The sequence below is a fragment of the Molothrus aeneus genome, chromosome 3, assembly GCF_037042795.1.
Source record: "Molothrus aeneus isolate 106 chromosome 3, BPBGC_Maene_1.0, whole genome shotgun sequence".
NCBI classification, from domain to species: domain Eukaryota; kingdom Metazoa; phylum Chordata; class Aves; order Passeriformes; family Icteridae; genus Molothrus; species Molothrus aeneus.
In genome coordinates this window covers 49,296,430-49,314,056 of record NC_089648.1, presented here as the reverse complement: position 1 = coordinate 49,314,056, position 17,627 = coordinate 49,296,430, and the positions used below count along the sequence as shown (strand labels likewise).

The window sequence follows — 17,627 nt, the reverse complement described above, 5'->3', positions numbered from 1 at the left end:
TGCCTGTGCTCTCCCATGGAGGAAATTGATTGTGCTGCTGAAGTTTGTTAAAACTGGAACCACCAGTATTCTGAATCTTAATGAAAACTATTTCCTATCTAATCCAGGGAAACACAAAATAGAAATGAAAACAACTGACATCTGCCAGTAGGAAAAGGGAATCAAATACTGTCCTAAAATGAAGATTTTCAAGGCAGCAGCTAATTTATTTGCTAACCCCAGCATTCAGTCACACAGCCTCCGCTGCAAGCACTGATGTGTGTGAAACACTAACCTTCATCACTTCAACCTGCAGGTCTTCATTGAGCGATGGAGTCACTTTGACAGCATTCAGCATCTGATTAAGCAACTGTTTCTCATCTGAGTCTGTTTCCACGGATACAAACCTCTCATCAGACAGCAGCTTCTGCAGAGAGAAAATGGCAATGTACATGTTGAGACAAAACTGCCTCTGCAAAGTACTGCACCTAAACCCACTAGGGCTTGGTACTAGGGTGGTTAGGCTTTCTGTCTAAAATTTTCAAATTAATCCAATAATATAAAATACAAGAAAAACAGCAAAACTGGGAGATCTGTGTCATGTCAGTTGCCATTGCAGTATCCTCTTTGCCCATCCCACATCCCCAGTGACTAGAATAAAGCAGACATCAGTAAGTGATATCACTTCAGCTAATGTCCTTTGCAAAACCTCTCAGTATTTTAGAAGCTGGGAGGGACTGCAACCTTTGCAGCCCCTCAGATCATCAAAACAACAAATTTTTAAAAAACCCACTCAGGCTAGCATGCTGGCATTGAACTAGTGCTATCAGATCTCCTGCCCAACAGGAGACATTCACCTACTGTCCCAATTACTCCAATAGAGCACAAGTGCTGTGGAAGTGGCAGTTTTGATCCCTGGCAAAATGTGTTTTGTGTCATACAGAAGTTGACCACTAATGAATACAATCAAGTTCTCAGACAAAAAGCACAGTTAACAAGTGACTAACACAAACACACACAGAAACCAACCCAAGCTGACATGATACCAAAATTCCTTGTCCTGACATTGGATTGGTTGAACTGAATTCAATACAGACTGATTGAACCTCAGACTGAGTATTTTAGACTGATCAGATTTACTCTGTCCAATATCTCAGAAACATCTCCCGACATTGTCAATGGCACTATTTCCTTGGAGTTCTAAAAATGCCTCTTCCATACAGTCTATGACCATCTTCATGGGTGTCTCCCATTAGTGGCAGGCATCCTGCAAGAGCTGTATCCAGACAAGTCTTTTTCCAGCTCCTATCTTCCCAGAAGACCCCACAACAGAGCAAAACTAGCTTGTCTTAGATCCCAGGGACACAACCTTGCTCTGTCTTAGTAAAGACTTTGAGCAGCCCACTTCCCTCTCCACATTCTGCATCACTTTTTTACTGATGCTCATCTGCAGCTTCAACATTGCAGCACAGTTCACTGGTTCACTCCTACTTCTTACTTCCTATGCTTGTACTGGTTTTGGCTGGGACAGTGTTAATTTTCTTCACAGGAGCTCAAAGAGTGCTTTGTTTTGGATATGTGACCAAAACAGCACTGATAACACACCCGAGTTTTGCTATTGCTGAGCAGAGCTCACACAGCCTCAAGGCTGCCTGTTTCTCAGACTGGTTCCCCAGCGAGTAGGCTGGGGGTGCAGAGAGTTTGGCAGGGGACACAGCTGGGATGGCTGACCCCAATGTGACCACTGGGATATCCCAAACCATATGACACTGTGCTCAGCAACAACAGCTGGGCAAAGAAAGAGGAAGTGGATGGAACACAGATATTCACAGTTAAGGTATGTGTCTTCCAATATAACAGTTAGCCATGATGAAGCCCTGCTTTGCTAGAGATGGCCAAACACTTGCTGCTCCCTGGGAAGTGGTGAACGAATTCCACATATTCCTTTATTTGCACATGCAGCTTTGCTTCCACTATTAAACTTTGTCTTAGCCCACAATTTTCCTCACTTTTATCCTTTTGATTCTCTCTCCCATACCTCTGAGAGGGAAGGAGTGAGTGGGTAAAGCTGAACTGCCAGCCAGGGTTTTAAACTCAGAATGCTTTAAAGCATTTCCCACATACCAGAATATCAAGTGTTTTAGCTCTGTACAGCCTGATGAGATTTAATTAAATCTGCAATGACAATAATAGGGTTTTCTATATAAAGAAGAATGTTTAGTTCAGGATGGGAGATATGGAGCTGTTGGAGTCAGTGCTAAGATGACAAAGAAACTGGAGCATCTCTCTTATGAGGAAAGGCTGAGAGCTGGGACTGTTCAGACTGGAGAGAGAAGGCTCAGGGAGGATCTCACCACCACATATAAATATCTGAAGAGTACAAAAAGGACAGGAACTTTTCAGTGGTGCCCACTGACAAGACAAGAAGCTCTGGGCACAAACTGAAACACAGAAGGTTTCCTCTGAACACCAGGAAAAAATTTACAGCAAGGGTGATCAAACACAGGCTGTCCAGAGAGGTTGTGGTGTCTCCAGCCCTGGAGGAACCTCTTTTCCAGTCTAAACAGTGCCAGCTCTCAGCCCTCCCTCATAAGAGAGATGCTCCAAACCCTTTATTATCTTAACAGCCCTTCCCTTCTACAACCTCCCCGTGCCCAATATGAGGAACTATCTAACCAAGTGTCTGACACCTCATATGCTGGATAAGGTGAGTTTGAATGATCCACTTACATCTTATATTCCCAGAACAATTTCTTTCTGGCCCTCCAAGAGAAAAAATTCTTTTTGGAAAATGGATTTTATACCCCAGCAGTCTGCCAGGCTTTTCCACAACTAGCATCCCCCTAGTGATAAGTATTTACTGACTTGTACTCATTTGTCCAATTAAAAGAACAGTAAACTGCTTTAGTTTTTATACTGTCAAACCCAGGAGAGTTTTTTTTTCTTGCTTGTGCTGCATTGCTGTTCTCTTTTGCAATTTCATAGACTTCCAAATCAGATGCTGTTTCTACTGTTTTCAGTGTACAAAAAACCCAGAAAAGTGTCCACACATAAAGAACACAGCTCCAGATCCTCTATTAACTTCTCCATCTTCCAAGCACTGCTGTCTTCTTTTCTAGAGGAAAGAAGACAGCAAGTCCCAGCTTAATTTCTAAGATGCTTAGCAGTGGCAAACTTTTCTGGGAGTAGCACAGGGCCACAAGGAAGAGTACATCTACATTTCAATGTTAAAATCTAAGACCTCCCACCTATCTGCAAAACATTTTTAGGCTTCTTCAAAATCACCAGCCTTTACTTGCATCCTAACTTCTGAACAGAAATGTGAACATTATTGTTAGGTTCACTCAAGGACAGATGCTTTTTCTGTAGTATTTTTCAAAAGAAAAGCCTAGATTTTCTTGACACCCACTGCCTGCCAACACCCTCCCACTCTAAAGTCATACCTGCATCCCTGCTAGAGCCTGTTGGGCCAGCTTCATGCTCTTTGATTCCAGAGCCAGTTGAAGAGGAAGGAGACACTTCTCCCTAAGGAAAATTTAAAACAAGTGAGAGGGGAAAATGCAATTAAAATTGGTATTCAAGTAACATTCCAGAAGGGCTGTATCAATTTCAGAAAGATCATGTTTGCATACAGCATCCAAAGATAATTTCACAATTCTGTGAAGCACTTTTACCCTCTAAAGAAAGCTGGCATATTTCACACACTTCACACATCTCTAATCCAGAAAGCACCTATAAGTGCTTTTACATTGTGCCTTTGTTATACTCCCTCTCTTAAAGCGAGGAGAACTCGCTGAGAGTTTGAAATCAGCAGATCAACAGGTGCCAAAACAAGGTACCTGTGCATTAACTGGTGCTCCATCAGCCAGACACAAACAGGAAAAAAAGAAGGAAAAAAGATGATTACAGTGTATAGTACTAACTGAAGGACGCTAAAAACTGATGGTTATTTGGACCTGCATCTCTTCTAGGCAGAACACCACATTTTAGACTTTCTACAGATTTTTGCAACAGCATACAAACATTTTGGGCATTATTAATACAGAACGAATTTATTCTCACATTAAAGTGGATGAACACTGGGAGGAGAGGGGAAAATGAAGAAAGTCATAAGCCACTGGAGTGGATCCAGTTCAGTTTCATGATAATGAAGACAGGTGGGAGCTCCTATGGCTTATGTGTAGCTACCTCGCACATCAGCATGTTGCCTGCCATCTGTCATCACATACTGCAATAAACAGAGAACAATAAGAGCTTTGATAGATGTCCCAAAAAGAAGAGCAAAAAATGACAAACAGGAGGATGGAAATTAGAACAGATTCAATTAGCTGAACTTCCCATCCTTGCTAAAAATGTTTAACTGAAAATCTAATTAAGGTTGCTGCAGACTGTGCTCCCACTGTATTCTTGGAGAAAATGAATTGCCATTGTGTCATTTCCTGTTCTTGTTACACACTCAGTCAATTAAGCCTTTAGCATTTCTATGCTACAGCTATGAAACAGAGATATCTTACAATGTTTGATTAGCTTGAGTATCTCCTGCAGAGATATCTTACAATGTTTGATTAGCTTGAGCACCTTCACACTTCAGTTCAACCTGCCATTTAAATGCATCATCTGATAGCATGAGAACATGAAAGACAGGCAGATAATCCTCAGGCAGAACAGGAGAGAAGGATGTAAATTAACACAGTCCCTTCTAATGTCTTAAGAATTCAGTTCAATAAGGCTGCAAAATAGGGAATGCAGATTGGAATTACCTCAATGGATTTGAGTGCAGTGAAGTAATGGAATGAGGTTTGCAGCCCATTTATAATTCCACTCTGTTTTGAGCAGTCCCTCACCATGGGATTTCATTGCTTACTACACCGTCTGCAGTTCTGTATGGTTAAGTGACAATTCATGCAGGTTTTGTAGTACTACACATGAAGGACATTTTACATAAGTGAAGTCCTCAGAATAAGCTGATGCACAACAATACACTTCAAAACATGTTTAAGAACATTCTCCATTTACATAATGTACAGAAAGTAGTTTCACACCATAACTCTTGAGCATCCATACTGCTGCATGCTGGTGTGGACATACATACACACACAGTTTGAGGCACAAATACCAACTTAACCCTGATTGAAACACATCAAGTACAAAACAGAGGGAGAATGAAAGGATGGGAACACCTTTGACTGGGAAGAGAGGAAGCTACCTGCCAGGGCAAGCAAAAAACCTCAGCGACAGAACCAAGTGCATAATCTGGGGCCAGTACCTCCCAGAGCACAGGCTGTCCCTCCTGAGCTGCCTCACTCCATGACTATCAACTTTGCCAACTGCAGAATGAGTGATAGGAACACACACAGCCTTTATATTCAGCACCCTAGGTTACAATGACCTTTCTAGTTGTCCAAGCTTGCTGTGGCTTGTCAACCAATCAACCTGCCTCTTTACCTGCAGGTCTGGAATAAGGGATGCTTTGGCAGGTCAGTCAAAACAGACTGCCAGAAGGGTCAGAGCAAGACAAATTACTATTGTATGTAGAGAGATCATAAAAATCTTCCCATTCTCATTGTAATGACAAAAAAAGCCTTTAGTGAGAAAAGAATGGGTCATTAATTCACTCTCATGATAAAAACTGTAATGAAGATAGGAAATTGCCTAAACTTAACTCCTTGTTGTTAGTCCCTGGAACACAGTCTCATAGCCCACCTTCCCCTCCTTGACTTAGGGAAAGGGGCATGATAAATGAAGCATTTTTCCCTTCATGCAAATGGTGATAATCCTACTATTTTAAATCCCATTCCTGAAAATTAAAGATTAAAAATAAGACAGCTCTCTGCATTATCTTCCCGCTGAAAATTACATAGGAGAAGCAAAATTCAGAACCTCAAGGCCTTATCAGCATCCAGTTTGCATTCCACAGAATTATTCACAGCCCAGTCAAAGAACAGATAAGAATTTGATTCACCACTGTTGCCATTTTCTGATACACTGTTTATTAGGCAGGATAACAGTCATAGCCAAAGTCTGGACATATAGTCAGAGTAACCAACGATTGAAAAGATTTTCTCCATCTTGGCTGCTTAAAAAGAACAGAGTAGCACAGTGTAATATTATTAGCATCACTTATTCAAGAAGAAGAGTTGGCCCATGATGAGAAAATAATTGGTAGAGACGAATTCTCAGAATTCTGCAAGTACCCACAGCTGCTACCCTTATGTAAAACAAACAGAAGCAAACATTGTCCTTGCACAAATAGGAATGATTTAATTTACATAAAACAAATTCTAGTGTTGTATATATGAACACATGTACATATAAAAATAGAAACATAAATCTTTTTTCCTGTACTAGTTTAGAGAACATTGGTAAAAAGATTTCACCAACAAGTTTAGGCATAATGAAAGTATTTAAAACCTGGACTAGGGACATGGAATAAATGCATCATTTTTCAAGTAATAACTCTTCAAGAAGAATGAAGATTTAAGTCGTTGCTCACACTCTAGAGAAATGATTACTGCAGAAATATTATCATCCCACTTACAAAGAGAATTACAGTCAAACTCAGGTTGGAGAGAGGTTTGGAATCCACAGTATATAAATACAAGGCAAGTTCTCCCACCTCCACAATGCAGGAAGTCAAACCAGATGATTACAACAGACCCCTCCAGCACTAAAATTTCTACCTCTATGCAAGTACAAGTTTGTCAATAGTACTTAGAGAAATAGTAGAGCAATAGGATAAAAGACAAATTCTGAAGCCTTCCAGTTAGAACCTTCCTTTTCAAGAAAAAATAAAACAACAAATTATCTTTATGACACTGTGACACTACAAGATGATCAGGCACCATCAGACAACTTTGGTGCTACTGTGCTATGTAAGAATGAACAACCACTCAGAGTTGCAGTTTACAGGTCCTGGAAAAAAAAAAACAACAGTTGGGAGACTGTTGCCAAACTATGTAGATATAAATGCTGACTTGCATCCACAGGGCCAGGATTTTAATCCAGTTAGTCACTAACACAGAGACACTTGTGGGCATGTTTCCTGTGTCACGAGATTTGCCTCATATATTTGCACCCATCCGGTGAGCTTCCACCTTTAAAGAAATTGTAATCTCTGGCTGAAGGCCTTTTCATTTTTCCGTCTCACCACTTGCATCTTATTTTTTTAAAAAATCTCATTATTTTCCTTCCTACAGAGCACAAAACTCTTTGGTTTTATCCAGTTACAATGGAAAGGCTTCTTCTCTGACTTATGGTTAATGTTCCTTTTCTTTCCATATCCAATTTTCTCACCTCAGCTGCTGACATCAGCTCTCTCTCAGAGTTCCATCCAACTCAGTATTTAATTTTTCCTTCCTCTTTTTTTTTCATGTATTCCCTCTTCCCTTCAATCCTTTTGCTTTTCAAACCCAGACACAAAGTCTTCACCCAACAGTTCAATAAGCCTGCCTTTGCAGGGAAATATGAGTTGCTTATCAGAGGATGTTTAATGACACAGGGGGAAAAAAAGGACAGAATAATGCCTAAATGTAATTTCACACAGTTTCCTAGCTAGAACTTTAATAATTCTTTTTTCAACCTGGAATTGTGAATGAGATTCCAATTTAAAACTGCTTGGTATTAAAGAAGTGACATAACAGTATTTATAATCTTTTTTATTTACATCCTTTCTAAGATAAATGAATTTGCCACTACAGAAGCAGCATAGCTCTACTCATGGGAAAGGCAAACATGAGCAATTTAATCCTCCAGCCAAGCCAGTGCAGCCAAGACCATAGAATTCATACGATCATAATTAAGTAGCTCAGCACAGTCACTCAGCTGGAGAGCACTTCTGAGGTCATTTGCCTCCTTGCTATACTAGCTAATAACATCTTGATTTTAACAGAAACACAAAGTTCCTAGATAGGAACTTGTTGTCAAGATGAGAACAAAACAGAACCAAAAAAAAACCCTATAAGCATAAGGCGTCCTTTTACTTGAGAGGAGAGGAAGAGAGACAGCAAAAGATTCTACACAATATTAAAGTAAGGTGGACAAGGCCAAAATAATAATCAGATGCTTCCAGTCTCCAAAGCTCTAGTGTAATCTCTCTCTGACACATTCTCACTGCTCTCCCTAGAACATCCACCTCCACAGATATTTGCCCTTTGTGCATAAGGTATCAATAGTCACTTGCAAATTCTGCTCTTAAAAAGCTTGATGACACATCAAACCTCACCAGGTCTTAATCATAATGCAATCTGTGGCCTTTATGTGATTTTGTTGATTATGATTTGGAGTATGAAGATGAGGTGACAAGCTGGACTTGCTCAGCTTACAATTTTGAAAGTTTATCAAACTATTCCATGAAATCTCTCTTCCTGATATTTGGTAACTCTGGAAGGCAAGCTAAAGATTTGTCTAGTGAAAGCATTTTGTTTCAAATTTTAAGCACAAAATGACAAATAAAGTGTTTTATGAGAATTAAGCTTCCATCAAGAGGAGTTTTACAATGCTGGAAAAAGGCAGGCTGAGGGAACAGAAAAAGAGACACAGAGGTATCATCACATGGACATCCTGCAAATTACCTTATTTTCTCCACTGCAGCTGTGAGTTACAGAAACCAGATGAAAAAAAAGGAGAATGAGGTGTATTTCCAGTCATTACTAGTTACATTTTGAAGGTCAACGCTGTAATCTGCAATGCCATTCAACTTTCACAGCAGTTCAGCGCTAAATCTTGACAAGGGACAGTTGCTAAAAATATCCCCATGTTTGCAATGCATTACGTAATTTTATACTCACTGCACTTCAGCATATTCAGTTTCTTAAGCAAACAAACATTGAAGGAAATGAAAGGTAGTGAATTTCCTGCAGCTTTGTTACTTTTCATGGAATGTAAATAAAGGAAATGTGAGAAAAGACTTTCATTATTCCCACTCACCCCTTCATTTTCAAAACAAAGAAAGTCATGACTTGCACAGCATCGAGCAAAGATCAGAGCAGAGCATTTAGCAGGAAAACAGTCCTCTCAGTTTCAGTGCCACCCCTCTTCCTGCACCATTTAGCAGGAAAACAGTCTCCTCAGTTCCAGTGCCACCCCTCTTCCCGCCCCCAACCATATTTCATTCTCTAAGGCAATTATCAAAAGCCTCATGATGTTCTCATTTTCTACTCTTCTGCAAGCACTGAAAGTGATCAAATGTTTAAAACAAACACACATACTGCTATCCTGTTATCATCCTTAGAACCTTAGGTCAATATTTCAGTTGCATTTGTTGTTAGAAGTCTGACAGTTAAAACTATGGCTGCTTTCATCCTCAGCCCCGCCCAGCTGCTCCCCACTCCCATTCTACTGGCTCCCGTGAAGAAAATCAACCTCAGCCCAGCCAAGACTGTGGGGTTTTGTCACAAAATAGAATGAATTTTTGGAAGAGTCTATAAAAGGAACAAAGACCCAAGGGAGTGGTGATTATTATGGTTCACTAATACAAAGAAGATCAGGAAAGGCAGTAAGTTAGTTTCAGAAAGAGCAAGCACTGCTCTTTTAGAAAAACACCACTGAAACTAAAGAAACAAACCTCATTCAAGCTCACAAGTAAGAGTAACAGAAACCATGTATCTTTTTTCATAACAATGCTAAATTTTGCTCATACATTCAAGAGTCACAACCCCAGCTGACAGGTTTTCAGGGACTCCTGAGGATGATCCCTCACCCTTTCCTCCCCAACACCACTGTCTTTTGGGGTCGCAGACCAGGTGCAAAATTTTGCTGAGATAAAAATACCTGCCCATTGGACAAGAAATAGGGCCACTTACATATTCCAGATTAAACATGCAAATTGATTCAAATACTGTATCAGTGGCACATTGCCTTTCTAAACACTTTTTTTCCCCCATCTACTCCTCAACATTAGAACTGAGAATGCAAAATTTTAAATCAAGACCAATGCATGTACACCATCCAAAACACCAAATGGACTACATAAGTGCTCCCACAAGTCTGGATCCAGGCTGTAAACTGCCAGCATGGGAGATGCAGGTCAGTACTCCACACTGTCACTAGAATCTCTTCTTGGCCAGTTGCCTGCCAGGGAATTCATAATTCACTTGCTGAATGGCAGACAGTGACCATGTAATGGTTGAGCAGCATGAGTCACATCCAGCAGTCACATCCAGGAAGAAAGCACAGGAGCACCTAATGTCAGGTGGTTGTGGCAGCAAGAGCAGGAAACAAATTGTTTTAAAAAAAGAGAAAGAGTAAAATAGAGAGAGATATGCTAAACCATCCCCCCCCAAAAAGCCCTCAGAGATAACTATTCCTCCCTCCCCACTCCTTACTTCTGTTCAGGGGATCTGCTATGTATGTATCAGCTTTCCGAGCCACTCTCTCCCAGCAGAAAGAAACTAACAGAAAAAATCAAGAGATGGGAGAAGACATAAACGATGAAATCACATTTCTTCTCAATAGAAAAGGTGAAATGTATTCCAAGACCCGAGATTTTGTAAGTGGATGAATTACCTGCAAAGCTAAGTGGATTGAAAGTCTCTAAAGCATTGTTTGTTTGGTGATGATCACACCACAATTACTGCTTTTATTACTTGTTGAGCACATGTAAGGTAAAATGAGTGAGCGTGTTGTTTTATTTAGGAGATTATAAACTGCATACTTCTCAAGAACTATGTCAGATGCTAATCTAGAGATACCAAAAAAAAAATAAATTAGTAGAACTGCCACTTTCATCCCCGAATGTTCTCCTTCCCACATTTCCATGACTATAGAAAAAGTTCACAAACTGCTCTCAAAAGCTAGCACCAACATGATTAACCCTGGGACACAAGCAAGAAGAGACAGAATCAGACATGAACTGGTTATTACACAGGACCCTGCTCCTCACTGACTTCTGACTTTCCAGCTGTAATCTCCAGAAATACTGATCACTTTTAAAAGGACAATGAAAAATATAAGAGGAATTTTAGTGGGCTGACCCTGACTGGATGCCAGGCTCCCACCAAAGCCACTCCGCCACTCCCCTCCCCAACTGGACAGGGGAGAGAAAATATAATGAAGGGTTCATGGTTTGAAATATTGACAGAGAGAGATCACTCTCCAGATAACTGCCACAGGCAAAACTGACTGAAATTAGAGACACTAATTGAATTTGTTATTACCAAAACAAGAGCAGGGTAATGAGCAGTAAAATAAGCCCTAAACACCTTCTCCCCCAGTCCTCCCTCCTCCCACCCAGAGGCACAGGGAGGCAGGGAATATGGGTTATGGTCAGTTCATCACACGTCGTTCCTGCCACAGCTTAGGGAAAGGAGTCACATCCTGCTTCAATGTGGGTCCTCCACAAGGATGCAAGTCCTACCAGGAAACCTGCTCCTCTGTTCATGAGTCCACAGATACCTGCCAGGAACCTGCTCCAGCACAGGCCTCCCACAGGCTCACAGCCTCCTCTCAGGCATCCACCTGCTCCAGTGTGAGTCTGCTCCATGGGCTGCAGGTGGACCTCTGTGCCCCCATGGACCTCCATGAGCTACAGGGGCATAGGTGCTCCTCCACGGTCTGCACTATGGGTTTCAGAGGTATCTGAGCTCAGGCACCTGGAACACCTCCTCCTTGTCCTTCTTCACTGACCTTGGTGTCTGCAGAGTAGTTCCTCTCACGTATTCTCACCCCACTCTTCTCTGGAAGCAATAACATCTGCAAAACAACTCTTTTCCTTGTTCTTAAATTTGTTATCATAGAGGGGTTGTCACCATTTCTGACTAGCCCAGATTTGGCATGGGGCACTTCTGTCTTGAAGCCAGCTGGCATTGGCTCTGCTGGACATGGGGGAAGCTTCTGGCAGCTTCACACAGAAGCCACTGCTGTAGCCCCTCCTGCTACCAAAACCTGGCCATGCAAACCAAATTTGCATTTCTTCCAAAAAGAAATGCTCCTTCAGAAGTCCCAACCAATCTCTTCTTTCCAGCAAAGTCTGTGCTGATAGCAAGTCACCAAGTTTTACATAGCCTGTAAGGCATGACTTAATGACATAATGCATTCCAAGAAACTCTGGCAAGCCCAAGTTTTTTCAAAGCAGTATGTGACTGGCAACTGCTGTCTAGCCTCTTATTTTATCCTCTGATATGTAGATAATCCTCATGAGCATTAAACTGCTCCAATCAAACATTTTTTTCCAAAGCTCATTTTCTTGTGTCTGTTGAGTTACCTTTTATAGCTCATATTTCAGCCTCTAAAATCACAACAAGCCAAGAAGAGAGCCTTGTTCAGTGTATAGTACTGGCCTTAGGGGAGAATTTGCCATGTGAAAATGCTGAAGTGAATATAGCCCAACTGAGTAGCAAACAACTGTTTGCTGGCAGACAACACTAAGGTCTCTAAAGCTATTTTCCATGTGATCAACTCACCAATTAAAACACAAGCACATCAATTTATCTTATCTAATTCATTATTTATAAGTCAGCCACCCAGCCTCCTTAAGCACTTAGTATATATCCAATTTTCACAACTCATATTCAGAGACAAATACCATCATACTAGACAGATCACAAGAGGCCAGTTACCAACAGGTTATGTGACTCTCCCTTCTCAAGAATTCATGGAACATCTACAGCAAAGCCTTGAACTGACTTAAGGCCATTTCCATCTTGATCCACTTTAATCTTCGTTATTATCTCCCACCCTTGCCCAATACTCTGATCATAAGTTAAAAGTACTGAAAAATCACATACATATTCCTATCTCAAGGCAGAGCTGACAAGACTTTGTGGGAAACTCTGTGTTTGTTGGAGATTTGTATTTCTTTAGGAAGTGAGACATTTAAATAATGACCCTCACTAGAATCAATATGCAAGGTCATTAATGGGGATTTTGATTCATAAGTCCAATTAACAGCAAAGGAAGTTGAACAGCAAAATAGTCTCATCTAGCTCCCTGAAGATATACCCAACAGACTTCTATCAAACTAATTAAAGAATTACATTCCAATCTGGATGGTCAGTCACTGGGACTCCCTTGGGGCAAAAGGTGCTCCCAAACACAGCAGGCATGTGCTATCTAAACTGCTACCAGATAACTGCTGGAAACAGCTCCTATGCAAATGCTACAGCTGATGTCCCCAGTTAATTGCACAGATATCAGGGAACTGTAACGTGGTCTGCCTCATGTTCAGTAACACCAGTCCAACATAAGATGAAACCATGTGATAGGTCAGGGACATGACAGAACACAGTCTAACACAATACTACAGTGGAAATAAGGATGTAGCTAATATAATACATGTCAAAAACCTCTTGAACTCAAATGCTCATAGTCTGAGGAAAGGCAGAGACACCTTGTCTTCCCCATTATCACACTGGGACCACAATTTTACAAAAGACAACTTTACAAAGAACCTCTACTCATCTAGAACTGGGGTCTCAAAAGCAAAGAATGGCTTTTTATTTTATAAGAAAGAAGTGAGTATACAGTTTACATATTCTCATTCTTGTGAGTAGCCTTCATTCTTCAGTTCTAGAGAGAAAAGAACCTAAGTGTGAAGAGTAGATTAAGATTCCAACTGGATGAGCAGCTAGAGGCTGATCTGTGTTACAGCAGCTGATACAACCTGCACCTGATGTAAGATGAAAGCAGAAAAGAGGCACCGCCAAGACATGTCCATCCTGTATCTTGGCTGTGTTTCTGGTCACAGCCATTGCTCGACTTTCCAAGCTATTCTTTTCCAGCATTAGGAACCAAGCCATCACAGTGCTGCTTTTTAACAAATACCAAGCGAAGAACTTTTATCTAATTTGCACATCATGCAAGCAAACTCCAGCCCAAGCTGTGGCCCAGTGTGCTGATCTGGAGCCTGGCAGTAGCTTGTTATTAGAGAGTGAAGGATATGTTTAGCAACATCTCCCACACCATCTAAGGCTGCATGGCTGAGCCTTACCAAGGACCCCACAACAAAAGCTTTTGTCCAAATCCTCTTGTGTACCTTTCATTTTCCAAAACATTCAGTAATGATGTGCATTGCTACTGACAAGTCTAAAATTAAGAGCTTATTTAATCATTGCTACACCTGAAAAGGTATTAACTTTACTTTAAAAAGGGGGATTTACAGTGGAGAAAATACCCCAACTAAACAAATACATCATTAAGAACACTGGAGGAAGAAGAGAAAAAGGCCCCTCTGTAAGGAGATAGTAGGCAAGGGGAAATGGAAGAAATGTGGTTAACAGCTAGCTAACCAATTCATAGGGAATGACAATAGCACCTAAAGGCACAGACCACACACCATATTAGAGGCTGATAAACGGGAAGGTGAAGAGACAAGTTTTCTCCAGCCACAGTGTCAAGTAAACATAATTCTAGTGGACCTACTGAGAATCAGTCATCCAGCTGTTTCCATTCTGTGCTGGAAATGCATTGTGTCTGGCACTGGTCATGTCAGACCTGTGCTACATCCATCCCCCATTTGATTTGAGGCCTCTTGCGGATTGCAGCTGACAGGAATTTAGAATGGCAAAAGAACTGCTCCTATTCTTTCCCTGTTTGGTGATTGCTCTGGAAGGACTAGTTCTTCAATCCCTACCTTTCCTTGCAAAGCATATATGAAAGAAGCCTCAGGGAATCTTGAGGTGATAAAAATACTCCCAGGAAAGTAATGTTGTAGCAAAACAAATGTCCCCCCCTATAAGCAGCTCACAGAGGATACCTGAGAGGATCACAGGACAAGCCAAACATACAGCAGCATTCCTATATCCTCCTTTATAAGCTCAAACACTTCTGATTAAGGTACTTCTGAATAAGAATGGTACCTTGCATCTGATAGCTTTCAATCAATTTTTTTCATGGATTTGTTGAGGTGGTTTTTGCATGCATGCAGTCTTTCAGCATCCATTACATTCTCTAAGAAGGGAAGCCTAAGCATTTCATATCTCAACTATTAAGCTCTATGAAAGAAGATGCTTTTGTTTTAAACAGTGCACTTGCTAGTTTCCTTTGATGACTCTTAATGGTTCTGTCAAAAAGAACAGTGAATAATTTTACCTATTTACCTACTCCATAACAATGACAATTTCCAAAATGAGATTTTAAATAGCTAGACAAATCAGGGCCAAGCCACCTCTCCCATTTTATATGTGTACAAATGGAGGTGGGAAGAAGGAAGAAGGCTCACTCAACATAATCTAGCAGGCTAAAGGAAGAAGTAGGCATAGAAACTGTATTATTTTAGTTCCTAGTCAGTGTCCTAACTATATGATGATATAACTTTTTAGTTTCTCGAATATTTCTTTTCAGTAACAAAACCTGATTTAGATTCAAAAGAACACACAAGCACACTGAGAAGAACTAAGAAGCATCATTGCTTATTACTGAAAGATGGAATTTAGCAGAGAACCTCTTTAGCCCATAAGAGAGCCCTCCTTTCTAACCAATGTCACCACTATACATACTCATGCCCATTTTAACACATTTCCTTACATTTCATTCAGGGCCAAATGCCAAGGACTCATCAGAAAATTATCTACTACTACCAGCCAAGATATGTATATCTAAAAACTACAGAAATCACATAGATGCAGCCCACTCCTCTACTTCACTTTCAATTCAAAATTTTTGCTTCAGTTTTACAAATACTCACAAGCTCTAAAGAACTCAAGTTCAATGTTCTTACCTCAGCTGATATGGTGGTATCTTGATAGTGGCATCGGGAGAATCCAAGGTTTCTGTATAATTAAAGGAAACAACAGGGCTTTTAAAAGAAACTTCTGAGTTCAGCCACAGTTAGCACATCTGGCTACAGCCTCCAAGCCAATGATCCTAAAGTTTACACCTACTCCACGTGACAGAACAACAACCACTGCTGCTGTGAGCTGCCAAAGCTTTGCATAAATCTGACAGGACGTTGCATGCCCAATGAGAAGACATCGAGTACCATTTTTCCCTTTCACTTATCAGCACTTCAGCAGCACATCCACTAAAACTGGAACAGTATAGAGGATACTGGCATGGCTGCTGTGCAAGACTAACATGCAATTAATGAAACAACTCATGCAACATCAAGATGAAGGGCCAGTAATAAGAAAGCAACAGGTCTGATCTACCACAGAATGTAGCTATGCATGGATAAAACACAAAAATTTAAAGCAAATGAAAGTATCCCAGTTATGCTGATTTAAATTAAGGGTCCTGATGATCAATGTTCCAGGTTGGAAATGTCAAAAAACACTTCAAGACACAAAAAATCTCAGAAAATGGGTGGATGCTAAAATGTACCTAAGCTTGTACCCCCCTGAAAGATTAACTCGTTATACTGATCATTATATTGCAAGGATAAAAGAGCTCATGTAATCCAGTAGAACAAAACTTCTAGCTTTTAAAATAGATTCCATAAGCCGGCGTAAAAACTGTACGGTATGGTTTTTACGATGATTTAAAGGAGGGAGGGAGCCTTTAAAGAAAAAGACAGCACCTCCAAAACATACACGGAAACTGACAGCTACTGATACCCGTATATCTGCCTCGCAAGAGCCACGAAGCAGATGCAGGCGGTGGGGAAGGCGAGGGCGGGGATGCTCTCCGGGACCGGCAGCAGGTGCCACGGCCCCTTCCAGCGGCGCGGAGCTCCCGGGCATTTTGAACGGCCCAGGAGCTCCGTTCTCTTCCCAGCCGCTGGAGGCTAAGCTAAGGAGGCTCTCCTTAGCGCGGAACAAGTTTGTTGAGGTCTCCCTGCCCCCTGCTTTAGAGACCCGCTCCATCGGCGGCTTCTGCCCCGCTCCGCTCCGCCGCCCGCGCCCCTTACCGATGGCCCAGGTGCAGCTCTCCTTGATGGCCCTGTGCTTGCTCCCCGACGCCTCCTTCTGCAGCTTTCGCAGGATTTCTTCCATCTTGCCTCCCCCGGGATATTCGCCTAGCCGCGGGGGAGGAGGAGAGGCGGCGAGGAAGAGGAGGAGGAGGAGGCAGGAGGAGGGCGGCGCGGGCGGCGGAGCGGTGCCGGGGCTGTCCCCGCCGCAGCAGTGCCTAGGCGGGAGCGGAGCGCGACACCCCACCGCCGCCCCGCTGCCGCTGATGAATCACGCCGAGCTCCGTGGCGGGGACACGTCAGTTGTTGCCGCTGCGGAGTCCCTCCTCCTCCTCCTCCTCCTCCTCCTCTCCCACCCCGGGCAGGCGCCGCTGGCGCAGCGGGGCTGGGGCGGGCCTGGCCGTGCCCGCGGGCGCGCAGGGACTCCCTCCCGGCGCTGGGGTTGGACGAGGCGCGGAGCGGAGCGGAGCCGGCGCCGCCGGAGCCGGGCCCTGCGGCGGCAGCGGCGGCCCCGCGGGAGGCGGGCGGGCGGGTCGCCATGGCGACCGGCAGGCGGGGGGCGCCGGCAGCCCCGGCCTGCCCGCCCCGGGCGGCGGGAGGCGGGCGCTGGGTGTGCGCTCGGGCCCCGCCGCTCCGGCCGGGGCTGCGGCTGCTGCCGCTTGGCGCAGCCCGGGCCTGCGGCAGGTTTCCGCTGCCCGGCGCTCCGAGCCCGGCGGCGCTGCCGCAGCGCAGCCCCGCTGTCCCGCAGCGCTCTGCGGAGCCGCTCCCGCAGCGGGCCGGACGCAGGGAGCCAGGCCGGCGCACCGGCGTGAGTGCCGGCGCTCGGTATATCCTGCAACCAGTGCGGTCAGATAAGTGGCTAATGAGA

At 42.9% G+C, this 17,627-nt stretch overlaps 1 protein-coding gene across 2 annotated transcripts in view; it reads right to left on the bottom strand.

The window, feature by feature from the left end:
- Positions 1 to 16,996, bottom strand: part of ARFGEF3 (ARFGEF family member 3) — a 96,067-nt gene extending 79,071 nt beyond the window's left edge. For both annotated transcript variants that reach the window (XM_066546876.1, XM_066546877.1), the window contains exons 1-4: positions 16,760 to 16,996; positions 15,632 to 15,683; positions 3,423 to 3,504; positions 275 to 406 (exon numbers count right to left, since the gene is read on the bottom strand). In XM_066546876.1, the coding sequence (XP_066402973.1) occupies positions 275 to 406; positions 3,423 to 3,504; positions 15,632 to 15,683; positions 16,760 to 16,844 (351 nt within the window). In that variant the 5' untranslated portion in view covers positions 16,845 to 16,996. The remainder of the gene's footprint in view (positions 1 to 274; positions 407 to 3,422; positions 3,505 to 15,631; positions 15,684 to 16,759) is intronic.
- Positions 16,997 to 17,627: the final 631 nt, after the last annotated feature.